The sequence below is a fragment of the Nycticebus coucang genome, chromosome 2 (assembly GCF_027406575.1).
Source record: "Nycticebus coucang isolate mNycCou1 chromosome 2, mNycCou1.pri, whole genome shotgun sequence".
In the NCBI taxonomy this organism is placed as follows: Eukaryota; Metazoa; Chordata; class Mammalia; order Primates; family Lorisidae; genus Nycticebus; species Nycticebus coucang.
In genome coordinates, this window is record NC_069781.1 from 63106790 (window position 1) to 63122579 (window position 15790).

Consider the following 15790-nt stretch of genomic DNA (forward strand, 5'->3'; position numbering starts at 1 on the left):
TCTACATCCTCCCTCCTGTACCCTCCCTGCCTCCACACTGGCCCACTTGTCTTGCCATGGGCTCTGGTAGCCGCGTGCCCTCCAGAGCCCTCCCTGCCTCAGTGCAGAGCCCTTCTCCTGGCCACAGACTGCTGGAGCCTTGGGCTCTCTGTGCCAAAGTCACTGGGAGCCAGGCACTCCCAGAAATGTGGGTACCACCTCCCGCCCTGTTGCTGGATGAGGGTGTGTCACACTCTGGAGCTGCTTCCACAACCAGAACTCCCTGGCAGCCCCACAGGAACTACACTCCCTGGCAGCCCCACAGGAACTAGCCCCAGGGTCACTCCCTACAAAGATCCAGCAACAATAGAGTGATCCCACTGGGGTCTAATCTTGGAGAGACACCTGTCCAACTCTGAGGACGGCAAGAGGCAACGGTGAAAAATAATCATGAGGCGAAATCAATAGAAAAACTCTGGCAATATGAATTATCAGAGTAGATCAACTCCCCCAAGAATCAATGGGGCAGACAAAGCACAAGATCCCATGTACAAACAAATAGCTGAGATGTCATGAATCGAATTCAGAATCTGGATAGCGAATAAGATCGAATTAGAATTCCAAGTAGTAACCCAAAAGATATCTCAAGAATTCAACGAATTCAAAGACCAAATGACCAAAGATTTTGACACATTGAGATAAGAAGTTGCAGCCCTCAAAGATCTGAGAAACACAGTAGAATCCCACAGTAACAGAATGGAGCAAGCAGAAGAAAGAATTTCTGACATTGAAGACAAAGCTTTCAAATGCTCCCAAACTCTCAAAGAGGAAGAGAAATGGAGGGCAAAAACAGATCATTCTTCTCAGAGAGCTCTGGTATAATTCAAAGAAAACCAATATTCATCTTATTCCCGAAAGCAACGAAGTAGCTTCACAAGGCACAGTCTCTTCTCCATGAGATTATGAAAGAGAACTTTCCAGACATGCCAAGAGATTCTGAAATTCAGATAGCAGACAGTTTCAGAACTCCAGTACAACTCAACCCAAATAAGACATCCCCCAGACACATCATAATCAATTTCACTAAAGTTAATATGAAGGAGAAAATTCCAAAAGCAGCCAGACGAAAGAAAACCATCACCTACAAGGGGAATAATATTAGAATAACTGCAGATCTCTCTGCTGAAACCTTTCAAGCTAGAAGAGGATGGTCATCGACTTTTAATCTCCTAAAACAAAATAACTTTCAACCCAGGATCCTGTACCCAGCTAAACTGAGTTTCATTTATGATAGGAGAAATTAAATACTTCAATGACATTCACATGTTGAAGAAATTTGCCATAACTAAACCAGCTCTCCAGGATATTCTCAGACCTTTCCTCCATAGAGACCAGCGTAATCCTCCACCACAAAAGTAAATCGACCCAGAAAATTTTGATCAAATTCCAACTTCCACAGTTGCAAAAGGATTAAAAATGTCCACTGGACTCTCGAAAGGCTTATCAATATTCTCAATTAATGTGAATGGTTTAAATTATCCTCTAAAGAGGCACAGGTTGGTTGACTGGATACAAAACTCAAGCCAGATATCTGCTGCATACTAGAATCGCATCTTACATTAAAAGACAAATATAGACTCAAGGTGAAGGGATGGTCATCTATACTCCAGGCAAATGGAAAGCAGAAAAGAAGGCGTTGCAATCGTATTCACAGACACAACAGGCTTTAAACCAACCAAAATAAGGAAGGATGAGGATGGACACTTCATATTTGTTAAAGGTAATACTCAATATGAGATTTCAATTATTAATATTTATGCACCCAAACAGAACACACCTCAATTTATAAGAGAAACTCTAAAAGACATGAGCAACTTGATTTCCTCCAGTTCCATAGTAGTTGTAGATTTTAACACCCCTTTAGCAGTCCTGGATAGATCCTCCAAAAAGAAGCTAAGCAAAGAAATTTTAGATTTAAACTTAACCATTCAACATCTGAACTTAACAGACGTCGACAGACCATTTCATCCCAACAAAACTGAATACACATTCTTCTCATCAGCCCATGGAACGTACTCCAAAATTGACCACATCCTAGGCCACAAATCTAACCTCAGCAAATTTAAAAAAAATAGAAATTATTCCTTGCATCTTCTCAGACCATCATGGAATAAAAGTTGAACTCAACAAGAGGAACCTACATGCCCATACAAAAACATAGAAGCTAAACATCCTTATGCTGAAGGATAGATGGGTTATAGATGACATTAAGAAGGAAATCACCAAATTTTTGGAACAAAACAACAATCAAGACACAAATTACCAAAACCTCTGGGATACTGGATAAAGGCAGTCCGAAGACGGAAATTTATAGCATTGCAGGCCTTCCTCAAGAAAACGGAGAAAGAGAAAGTTAATAACTTAATGGGACATCTCAAGCAACTGGAGAAGGAAGAACACTCCAACCCCAAACCCAGCAGAAGAAAAGAAATAACCAAAATCAGAGCAGAACTAAATGAAATTGAAAACAAAAGAACTATACAACACATAATAAATCCAAAAGTTGGTTTTTTGAAAAGATCAATAAAATAGATAAACCTTTGGCCAACCTAACCAGGAAAAAAAGAGTAAAATCTCTAATTTCATCAATCAGAAATGGTAATGAAGAAATAACAACAGACCCCTCAGAAATTCAAAAAATCCTTAACGATACCACAAGAAACTCTACTCTCAGAAATATGAAAATCTGAAAGAAATGGACCAATACCTGGAAGTATACCACCTACCAAGACTTAGCCAAAATGAAGTGGAAATGTTGAACGGGCCTATATCAAGTTCTGAAATAGCATCAACTATACAAAATCTCCCTAAATAGAAAAGCCCAGGACCAGATGGCTTTATGTCAGAATTCTACCAAACCTTTAAAGAAGAACTAGTACCCATATTACTAAACCTCTTCCAAAATATAGAAAGAAGGAATATTACCCAACACATTCTACAAAGCAAACATCACCTTGATCCCTAAAGCAGGGAAAGACCCAACAAGAAAAGAAAATTATAGACCAATATCACTAATGAATATTGATGCTAAAATACTCAGTAAGATCCTAAAAAACAGAATCCAACAACACATCAAAAAATTATATACCACGACCAAGTGGGATTTATCCCAGGGTCTCAAGGCTGGTTCAATATACGTAAATCTATAAATGTAATTCAGCATATAAACGAACTAAAAAATAAGGACCATATGATTCTTTCAATTGATGCAGAAAAAGTTTTGATAACATCCAGCATCCCTTCATGATCAGAACACTTAAGAAAATTGGTATAGAAGGGACATTTCTTAAACTAACAGAGGCCATCTACAGCAAACCCACAGCCAATATCATATTGAATGGAGTTAAATTGAAATCATTTCCACTTAGATCAGGAACCAGGCAAAGGTGCCCATTGTCTCCATTGCTCTTTAACATTGTAATGGAAGTTCTAGCCAATGCAATTATGGAAGAAAAGGCAATCAAGGGTATCCACATAGGGTCAGAAGAGATCAAACTTTCACTCTTTGCAGATGATATGATCGTATATCTGGAGAACACTAGGGACTCTACTACAAAACTTTTAGAAGTGATCAAGGAATACAGCAATGTCTCAGGCTACAAAATCAACACCCATAAATCTGTAGCCTTTATATATACCAACAATAACCAAGCTGAAAAACAGTCAAGGACTCTATTCCTTTCTCAGTAGTGCCAAAGAAGATGAAATATTTGGGAGTTTATCTAACAAAGGATGTGAAAGATCTCTACAAAGAGAACTATGAAACTTTAAGAAAAGAAATAGCTGAAGATGTTAACAAATGGAAAAACATACCATGCTCATGCCTGGGAAGAATCAACATTGTTAAAAAGTCTATACTACCCAAAGCAATATATAATTTTAATGCAATTCCTATTAAAGCTCCATTGTCATATTTTAAAGATCTTGAAAAAATAATACTTCATTTTATATGGAATCAGAAAAAAACCTCAAATAGCCAAAACATTACTCAGCAGTAAAAACACAGCAGGAGGAATCACGCTACCAGACCTGAGACTGTACTATAAATTGATAGTGATCAAAACAGCATGGTATTGGCACAAAAACAGAGAAGTTAGATGTCTGGAACAGAATAGAGAACCAAGAGATGAATCCAGCTACTTACCGTTATTTGATCTTTGACAAGCCAATGAAAAACATCCAGTGGGGAAAAGATTCCCTATTTAACAAATGGTGCTGGGTGAACTGGCTGGCAACCTCTAGAAGACTGAACTGGACCCACACCTTTCACCATTAACTAAGATAGAGTCTCACTGGATAAAAGATTTAAACTTAAGACATGAAACTATAAAAATACTTGAAGAAAGTGCAGGGAAAACTCTTGAAGGAATTGGCCTGGGTGAATATTTTATGAGGAGGACTCCCCAGGCAATTGAAGCTTTATCAAAAATACACTACTGGGACCTGATCAAACTAAAAAGCTTCTGCACAGCCAAGAACTGAGTAAGTAAAGCAAGCAGACAGCCCTCAGAATGGGAGAAAACATTTGCAGGTTATACCTCCGATAAAGGTCTAATAACCAGAATCCACAGAAAACTCAAACGTATTAGCAAGAAAAGAACACGTGATCCCATCTCAGGGTAGGCAAGGGACTTGAAGAGAAACTTCTTTAAAGAAGACAGACGCACGATCTACAAACACATGAAAAAAAGCTCATCATCCTTAATCATCAGAGAAATACAAATCAAAACTACTTTGAGATATCACCTAACCCCAGTAAGAGGAGTACACATAACAAAATCCCAAAACCAGAGATGTTGGCGTGGATATGGAGAAAAGGGCACACTTCTACACTGCTGGTGGGAATGCACACTAATACGTTCCTTCTGGAAGGATGTTTGGAGAATACTTAGAGACCTAAAAATAGACCTGCCATTCAATCCTATAATTCCTTTACTAGGTTTATACCCAGAAGACCAAAAATCACAATATAAGAAAGACATCTGTACCAGAAAGTTTATTGCAGCCCAATTCATAATTGCTAAGTCCTGGAAGAAGCCCAAGTGTCCATCGACCCACGAATGGACTAGCAAATTGTGGTACGTGTATATCATGGAATAGTATGCAGCCTTAAAGAAAGATGGAGACTTTACCTCTTTCATGTTTACACGGATGGAGCTGGAACATATTCTTCTTAGCAAAGTATCTCAGGAATGGAAGAAAAAGTATCCAATGTACTCAGCCCTACTATGAAGTTAAATTATAGCTTTCACATGAAGGCTATAACCCAACTATAGCACAAGACTATGAGGAAAGGGCCAAGGAAGGGAAAGGGAGGGGGGAGGTTAGAGTGGAGGGAGGGTAATGGGTGGGGGGGCCACACCTAAGGCGCATCTTAGAAAAAAAAAGAGCTAAAGGATGAGACTGTTATGGTCCTGCACCTGCATTTTTCACCTGTTTTGTAAAAAAAAAAAAAAAAAAAAAGACTTTTGACTGACAAAGAATTTGTCTGCCATCTTTCTCCAGTCCTAGTTTAAGATTCTTAGATCTGCTAAATCAGTTATTCTTCATCCATTGCTTTCCAGCTTCCAAATTTTTCTCTCGTGACATTTCTCCTTTCTCAATTATTATGAGATTTTCCTTTTAAATAAAGCATAACTCTATCAGGGTTTTTATGCTATCCTCAACATTTTGTTACAAAACTTTTCAAAACTACAGAAAGGTGAAAGTATTGTACAGTGAACACCCACATACCCAAGAACCTAAACTCTACAATTGTTATATTTTGTTGTATTTGCTTTAGCAGACATTCATCCATCTACACATGCATCCACTCATTTATCCATCCATCTGTCCATCATACTTGTTTATGTATTTCAAAGAAAGTTGCAAACATCAGTGCATTTCGCTCCTAAATAACTCACCATGTATATCATTAACTTGAATTCAACACAGTTTTTTTACAGGTAAAACTTACCTATAGTGAAATGCACAAATCTTTAGTGTACCAGAAATTTTATAAATCCATTTGGGTCACGTAATTCAAATGTCTATCAAAGTATACAACATTTCCTTCTATCAAAATATAGAGCAGTTCCCTCATACCCTTTCCCAGTCAAAACCTAACTGCCAAACCACCCAGAGACAACTACTGCTCAGGTTTTTTTCAGCAACAAATATAGTAGGTTTTCCTATCCAAGAACTTTATATAAATGGTACCATATAGGATGTCCTTTTTTTTTTTTAATTGAGACAGAGTCCCACTTTGTCACCCTCGGTAGAGTGCCATGGCGTCATGGCTCACAGCAAATTCAAACTCTTGGGCTCAAGCATTTCTCTTGCCTCAGCATCCCTAGTAGCTAGGACTACAAGCGCATGGTATAGCACTCGGATATTTTTGTTTGTTTAGCAGGCCTGGGCTGGGTTCAAACCCACCGACCCCAGAGCATGTAGCCAATCCCCTTACCACTGAGCTATGGGCACCCAGCCTAGGATGTCCTCTTGTGTATAAAGTTTCACTTAGCATAATGTTTTCAAGATTCATTGGTGTGTATTTTAGTAGTGAGTGGGTTCCTTTTTATTGCTGAGTAGTATTTCATTGTACGAATATAACACAAATTGTTTCTTCATTCTCATGTCAATGAACATTAATTTTATTAGAGTTTTTCTAATTTTGACCTGCTGAGAATGAAGCTCCTATGAAATTCTTATACAGGTCTTTCGTGGACAAATATTTTTCTTTCTTATGGGAAACACTAAAGATAAAACTGCTGGGTTATAGGATAAAGCCATATTTATTTTAAAAGAAAATTAAAATTTTTCCCAAAAACGTTTTTTGTTTATAGTTTTTTTTTTGAGACAGAGTCTCACTATGTCGCCCTGGCTAGAGTGCCGTGGCGTCACAGCTCACAGCAATTCCTCTAAATTACTTTGTAAAGTGTCTACTGAAATTGCTCAACTTTAGGGAAGTAGTTCCCCATCTTCCTTGAATTTAAGTTTCCTCATGGTTAAATGAAAGTCATTAACTTTTATATCTAATACCTTCTAATTCTTAAATTCCAGTTAGTAATGTAGTTATTACAAATCAGAGATAATTGTTGGAGCTCAGAACATGATACCCCAAAGTATATGTCTTGGTATTCTGAGTATGTTTGAGGTGAAGGAGATAGGAAGACCTCAGAACCAAGGTCTTCTGACCTCCTATCCTGGACTACTCCATCTTCTCCCAAAGGAAGACATAAAACCTAGAAAGGGCATACTGACCTACCTCTCCTTAAAGTAGGTCATAAGACCCTCATGTGACAGGAATCCAGCCCTATACCTGAAAAAAGGAATGCTACTGAACAAACGGGCCTTGCTGGGCTCCCCCTTCAGTTTTACCATTAGGTCATAGCCCTTTTTTTTTTTGAATGTATAAACATATTTAATAATACATAATATTAATATATAATACATAATATATAGTACATGTTATATATTCCTAATAATATATAATACATTAGATGTATATATTATATATTATAAAGTAATATAAATTTAGTAATATATCCATTTAAAATTGACAAATGAGAAAAAATTTTTTCATTCTGACATTCTTTTTCTTTTTTTTTCCAGGTTACACTGATTGCATTTGTTAGGTAAAGTCCCTCTAGCAATCATGTCTTGCCCCCAGAAGGTGTGGCACACACCAAGGTCCCACCCCTCTCCCTCCTTCCCTCTTTCTGCTTTTCCTTCCCCCCATGACCTTAATTGTCATTAATTGTCCTCTTAACAAAATTGAGTACATAGGATTCATGCTTCTCCATTCTTGTGATGCTTTACTAAGAATAATGTCTTTTTTCCCAACCATGTTTCTCCACAATGATCTATTTCTTTCATCAGACTGACCATAAAAAGAGCGTTTTCTCTGAGTCTTTGTATCTTCATTTCTAAAGCTTCCCGTGTCACATAAAACTTTGTTAAATAGACTTGTTATGCTTTTCTCTTGTTTTGTTATAGGGACAACAGGTATAAACCCTGCAATGGGTGAGGAAAAGATATTACTTTTTTCCCCTACATAATCGAAAATACTTCTGACCAATGTCAATAACCCAAGACAGCTGGCCAAAACTAGGGATCTTAACTGTTCTAATTATAACAATATTTGTTTAGCCCCAAGCAATTAAAAAGCACTTTTATTTTCTCATTATATCCTTAAAAGAACTTAGGTTCAAATATCAATCAATAAGAAGTAGAACCAGGAACTAAATCTAAATCTTCTGAATTCATGTTTAGGGTTCTCTTAAACAAAAACTACTGTTTACAAGAAGGTTCACAGTTAGGTGGCACCTGTGGCTCAGTGAGTAGGGCACTGGCCCCATATACCAAAGGTAGTAGGTTCAAACCTGGCCCCAGCCAAACTGCAACAAAAAAATAGCCAGACATTGTGGTGGGCACCTGTATTCCCAGCTGCTAGGGAGGCTGAGGCAAGAGAATCGCCTAAGCCCAAGAGCTAGAGGTTGCTGTGAGCTGTGGTGCCACAGCACTCTACCGAGGGCAACAAAGTAAGACTCTGTCTCTAAAAAAATAAGAAGAAGGTTCATAGCAACATTATTCTTAATAACCAAAAACTGGACACTACTCAAATGCCCATGATTAGTAAATGGATAAATATATGTGTTTTATGTTTACTCAGTATTAAACACCAATACATAGTTAATACAACTATATGGAGGAGTCTGACAAACACAATGTTAAAGGAAAGAAGTCAGACACAAAAGAATACATACTACATGATCCCATTCCTAAAAAATACAAAAGAGAAGCAAATTTAATCCATGTTACTAAAAACCAGGATAGCAGTTATCCAAGCGGAAGGTTTTTGGTAATATTTCTATTCCAGGATCTGGGTGCTTGTTATGAGTTATACAGTTATCTAGGCACAGTCATTTATATACATTATACTCAAATAAGAAGGTTTTATTTAAGCCCAAGGACTATATAACAGATTGCTTCTGAGGATTAAATCCAGTGTGTGTTTCTTTTCCAGGTACTACACTCTAACCCAGTGGTTTCTAAACCTAGAACATCAACAGAAGCACTGCTTCTTATATACTCTCAAGCTAGAGATTCTGATTCTTATTATAGGTAATCCGGTGGGGGCTAGAATATACATTTAAAACAAACAAAATATCCTTTGTGATTCTGTTGATTATTCATGGTAAAAGTGCTCTAAAAAAGTAACTAACAGGCTCAGCACCCATAGCTCAGTGGTTAGGGCACCGGCCACATACACAGAGGCAGGTGGGTTCGAACCTGGCCCAGGCATGCTAAACAGTGACAACTGCAAAAAAAAAAAAGCTAGGCATTGTGGCAGGTGCCTGTAGGCCCAGCTACTTGGGAGGATGAGGCAAGAAAATCACTTAAGCCCAAGAGTTTGAGGTCGGTGTGAGTTGTGACGCCACGGCACTCTACCAAGAGCAACATTTAATGATACTCTGTCTCAAAAAATAAAACAGTGACTAACAGAATTTTGGACCCCCTTTTCCATATATGCACTACATAAAAAATTATTTTAAAGTAGATAAGACTTTACATACACCTAGAAAATTCTGTCCATCAAAGGCCAGCCTATGAAGCAAAACTCTACCTCTGGTGCTACATGGAATGTATGCACAACAGTGAGCAATGATATACAATGAAGTCACAACCCTAAACATGGGAAGAAACAGAAACAATCTCACCGCAGAGTTTTTCTTGGATCCTATGTGCCTCAGCTAATCTTTCTTCAGCAGCCCGTCTTCCAAAACCAGCTTCCTTTCTAGCAACAGCCAGGTCATATTCCAGACTCTGTCGTAATGCTTCTCCTTTTTCAACCTCAGACCGTAGCTTGGCAATCTGGCTTTCATAGCTTGCCAGCTAAAAACAGATTTCTGATATCAACATGTTTCCAAGATTATGAGATAATACACTCAAAAATTTAAATTTCTTAAACTTGTTTCCATAATATTTATAAGGGAAGAATTTATAAAATTTTCTGCAACCCTAGCAAAGAAATACTACCCCATTTCCCTGAAAATAAGACAATGTCTTATTTTAAGGTGTGCTCCCAAAGATGCGCTAGGTCTTATTTTCAGAGGACATCTTAGCTTTCCTATAAGTAGGTCTTATTTTCGGAGGATGTCTTATTTTCGGGGAAAACAGGGTACATTACTCACCAAATGACACTTATTAAGTTTTTTATTTTAGAGAATCCACTAGATTAAAACAATTCTTTTTGTTTTTGGTCAGGGCTGCGTTTGACCTTGCCACCTCCGCCATATGGGCCAGCACCTTACTCCTTTGAGCCACAGGTGCCACCCCTAAAAAAATTCTCAAAGGAACTCTTTATAAAAATTAAAGAGAGAAATCACATATTTTAATCAAAAATAGCCATACCTAAAAAACAAAAAAGCTGACTCGGCACCTGTAGCTCAGATGCTAGGGCACTGGCCACATACACAAGCTGGCAGGTTCAAACCTGGCTCGGGCCTGCCAAACAACAATGGCAACCACAACGAACAAATAGCCAGGCATTGTGGCAGGCGCCTATAGTCCCAGCTACTTGGGAGGCTGAGGCAAGAGAATCACTTAAGCCCAAGAGTTTGAGGTTGCTGTGAACTGTGATGCCAAGGCACTCTGCCAAGGGCAACATAGTGAGACTCTGCCTCAAAAAAAAAAAAAAAAAATCAAGTATGACACATAGTAAGCACTTAAAAATTCATTCCTTCCTCTCTTCCTTCTATTCCCTGAATGAAATCAAGGTGCAAACTACATCAAAGTATAATTTGATAAATATTGTCTATATTATTTTTCTTGATTATGACAAAACTAATAGAGCATAAAATAATAAAAGTGTTAATTTCATAGGGATTTAAATGAACTAATATCTAATTTATGACTTTCCATGAAGTAGCATGCAGAAGATAGAATAGAAGGTTTATAGAAGATTTATAAGGTCTTTTTCCACTCTATAATTATATGATTTAATCAATGATTCATTCAATAATATTTTTCATTAAACACTTGCTACATGTTAAGTACAATGTTTTTGTATCCTCATCTTAAAGGATTAAATATTATAGAAAAGCATATGAGCGAACTTTTATACAAGAGGTAAAAATAAAATGTTACGGCTGTTTGAAGAAAAGCAAAATTATTTATTGGTGGTAGGAGAGAAAGATGGTAGAAAAGAGCATTCTAAAAAAGTATCACATAAGAAAGCGCTGAGCTACTATTCTAGGCTAAAAATAAAAGGTCTAAAAAAAAAAGATGAAAGGATTTTTGAAGGGCAATAGCAGAAATTACCGTTAAGTGGCTGTTAATATGCAGTGTGGCAGGAGCTACACTCTTATTCACATATAAAGAACAAAATAAGAATTTCTGATTTAAAAATTTAGAGAAGTGAATATCTTCAATATACTTGTGACAAATTTACAAATATCTGCTAAATATCTAAAAAAAAAAATCATAGAACCACCTTAATTACAAGGTTAATTCCAATGTTAGTTTCAGAATTATCCGCCCTCTCTGGCATGCCCTCTCCCCTCATAAAAATAAAATTGTTAACATTTAAGCATTCTCAGTTGTGCCATTTACCTATTTGCTCTCAGATTTTCTCTCTACCTTTCTCCAGCTTTGCTCTGTATTGTGGGCACTCCATTTCCCAACTTGCTTTTCAAAAGATTCAGTCAATGAAGAAATACTTATGGAGTTCTAGAGGGCAGGGGAAATGAAGCAGCCGAGGTATTTCCTCCTTTCTTGATCTGTCTCCTGCAGTTGTCTGTCTTCTCTGTGGCTGCAAATCCTTCCACATACCCCTCTCTGCTGTCTCCAAATAGGTGTAACTTTCATTGACCTTAGAAGCAGAAGCTGCTTCCTAATGTTGCTACCATCTGGGTTGCCTTAACATCCCTATTTGTCTTTTCAGCTCTTCTAGTACCTGCGAAACCAATATCCCTGACTAATGTCCGTTTGTTGAAAGACCTAGAGTGGTTTCTATTAATATTTTCTGGACTGAACATCCAGTAATATTGCTGTTGTTATCAGAAATGGTGTCAATGAGTTTCTGATATTAAGTGGCTAACTGAAGCCTGAACGGAGTGCAGACCTCCGTGCAGGTAGAAATGGGATATAAGTGATCTACAGCATACAGCGGTATCACATTTATTTAAATTATAATGTGTAGTTGTTTAGGGTTTAGTGCCAGTTGAAGACAATCCTTTGGAAAATGAAGTAGTGAATGCACTTGACCACTATAACAGTATTATTTACTATAAGGCCTGAGGGGTGGAAAGACTAAATCTCTGTCTACTAGAGAATCTACAAAAACAAAATGATAATCACAGACAAGCCAAAAAACCAGAGTTTTTATAGTGACTTTAAGAGAATTGCTTATTTCTTACAGATCCAGGGAAGACAAGGCTAAGGAGCAGAATAAAAATCTAATTACGGGGAATGCAGAATTGCAAGTTCAATGAAGAGTCTCAGAAAGTTTCTACTGTTAAAATGCTATCAGTTGGGCATTAAGTAGGAAGTAAAGACAGGGAATGAGGGCTTTCAGAATTAGACAAACCTAAAAACTGTGAACTCCCAAATACCTCTGAACATCCCTTACCAATAAAAGCAGCTTCTCCTCCCTAGCTGACGTAACTTATCTTCCCTTGCTTAAGATTTAGTAATGACCACCCCAAAAGCAGCTGCCTTGCAAGAGGATTTGCAAGACCCACCTCCACCACTCTTTGTTACCACAGATTGACTTAGATCTTAGTATACTACAGAAGGAGAAAAGCATAATCTGTTTCAGGAGAAAATAGCTTATAGCAAAAGAAACATCTGGCTAATCTTGTATTCACAAGAACCTTGAGAACATGCATATGCATTTAACAAGCTAAGTAACAGTTTGCTTCAATAAGTGACTACAAATTGAATTCAGCATTGGCCTACCATCAATTTAATAAGGTCAAAATGCCAGTACTTTCCTGATGTAATATAGAGACCTAAGGACAAGGGAGAGGATTTATTCTGAGCAAACCAAAATCTTCCCTTTCCCTGACTACATCCTTTTCAAGAGCACAGAAGACACCAATTAATATCAAAACACTATAAAGTACATTGGAGTAGGAAGAACAATCATCTTTAGAAAGACTGTTAGTGGGGCGGTGCCTGTGGCTCAGCGGGTACGGGCGCCGGTCCCATATACCGGAGGTGGCGGGTTCAAACCCAGCCCCGGCCAAATTAAAAAAAAAAAAAAGAAAAAAAAAAAAAAAAAAAAAAAAAAGAAAGACTGTTAGTGGCTAACCTTCATATATGCCAGAGATAAGAGTGCATAGCAGAGATAATGGTGGGATATGTCATCATGAAATGGGCTCCCCACCATGGTTCCACCTCCCACCATATAGCTCCAACTTCTGGACTTTGGTAACAATATCTCTTCCATGGGCTCTCCAGCCTAGAGGTGGTGGTGCTCCTGCTGTTACTGAGTGTCCTTATCATTCTCTGTATGGATTCTTACATCTTCCGTATCCTATATAACCAATTCTCTCTATTACTGTCCCTCTTTTTGCCTGAATAGGCCTTATTTTATTTCCCAAGCTACCCACATAGCTTACAAAAACACATCCTTCGAACTTGAGGAGGTTTTCTCATTTAAGTTTCAACATGTACACAATACTTGCAACAACAGGAGCAAAATGGTATCTCCCTCCTTTTTAAAACAAGTATGCATTCTTTTTAGTCTATATGCTCAACCAGTTACCATAGAACCTCCTACCTATATTATACTTCATCTCTTTAAGCTGTCTACAGCATGTCTCAGACTCCAACTGGGGTACCCAAACTTCTTTTCTGCTGCACATTAGAAAAATAAGAGCTGTCTTGGGCAACACAGTAAATACACAAACACTAACAAAAGCTGATTAGCAAAAAAAAAAGTCTATGCATACTTTTTGTGATGTCCAACACCATTGATAAGCAAAAAAAGTCCTGACAAAATCAGCATGTAGCCCACAGGCCATAGGTTGGACACCCCTGCATCTAAAAGAAAGATTTTTTGCCACTTTTGTGCCATGACCCTCTTGGCAACATAACAAAGTCTTCTCAGAATAATGTAGTTAAATGCATAAAATACACAGGATTGCCAAGAAAAATCAAGGTATTAAAAAAAATAAATAAATAAATTTGTGATGCAATAATCTATATATTACTTTAACAACATACTAGGCTCAGCGCCTGTGGCTCAAGTGGCTAAGGTGCCAGCCACATACAAACAACTATGATGGCTGCAACCAAAAAATAGCCAGGCGATGTGGCAGGCGCCTGTAGTCCCATGTACTTGGGAGGCAGAGGCAGGAGAATCGCTTGAGCCCAGGAGTTGGAGGTTGCTGTGAGGTGTGATGCTACGGCACTCTACCCAGGGCAACAGCTTGAGGCTCTGTCTCAAAAAAAAAGAAAAAAAACATTACATAACAAGCTTACTGGCTGGTCTAATAACCACTTGCTGGTCTAATACCAACTTCAAAGTACTAACAAATGTAAACAATTTTCAAAATATCTACTGTAACTGAAGTATATGAAATGTGATATGTATCTGTAATTCCTATTGATGAGAAAGTCAACAGCATTACTAACAGTGCTATTATTTGTTCAAAGGAGAACTGGCTGGGTCAAGCCTTTCAAAACTGAGGGAAATGCTTAGTATCAGTTAATAGTTAATAAAAATAAAACTGTGATTTTTTTTTCCCCATCTAGGTTCACAGATTCCCTAATTTCTCCCTTTCTGAGGACCCCAGCTTAAGAAAGCCTACTCTTAAAAGAGTACTGGTTGGGTCAGCCACACATCTTCAGGTCCCAAAGCCTACTGCTTAGTCCTAGGTTTCCAGTACCTTTTGGCTAAAAAAACTTAAAATACTCTTCTTCACACTCTCTCCTCCTCATTTCTCAAGATTTTCTTATAATCACTATCTGAATAGCTTCACAGTCTTCTTGTCCTATTTCCCACACCTTTACCATTGTACCCAAATGATTCCAACAACCACTGTAACAATGAATACCTTATAGTACACGTATTTTCCCATCCCAATGTTCCACATCAGTGCAAGGTAGTCTCATTTGGAACCTATGAGCAATTCCTCTCTCCATACCCTCAGTCTACTGATAAGCACTCTGCACTATAAATACATACTACAAAAGACTTTGCTCAAATAGAATAGTTTAAAAAAAAAAGATAGAATAGTATATTCTGCTAAAAGAAGCCTAAAGACAAGTGCTAATAATGTGAAAGAATATATTTAATAGATGAATGATTGTTATGACAATCCCCACAAGTGAAACGTAAATTGGCTTTAAAAATAATTTTTAAAGTTTATGAACAATTAGCATACATTTACAAAATACCACTCTATATTTGTATGTATTATTACAGTGTAAACAGAAGCAATTATTTCAATTACCACTTAAAATTACCTCAACTGCTACTAAATAATACAAATAAAACAGTCATATATTCATCTTGTGTTATTTTAATCATCAATACCACTAATCCTTAAACACACTGAAAAGAATCATTTTTTCATACATTTAATTCTACCCATAATCAATAGGGGTCTACCATGTGCCAGTAAAAAACATAAATAATACAAAGACAAAGTGCTTTCAGCTCTCCATAACTATAGTGTAAAAAAGATCAGGTATGTAAATGTTTTAGTTTTAAAATACCTGTAACAGCAACATGTTGTGGAAGAACAAAGAAAGGAGT

The 15790-nt window shown here is 37.5% G+C and overlaps 1 protein-coding gene across 1 annotated transcript in view; it reads right to left on the reverse strand.

Moving 5' to 3' along the window:
- The window catches only part of CCDC171 (coiled-coil domain containing 171), a 473803-nt gene that overhangs the window by 437411 nt on the left and 20602 nt on the right, over window positions 1-15790 (reverse strand). Inside the window, exon 4 of the mRNA XM_053574177.1 lies at window positions 9741-9915. Coding sequence (XP_053430152.1) covers window positions 9741-9915 — 175 coding nt within the window. The remainder of the gene's footprint in view (window positions 1-9740; window positions 9916-15790) is intronic.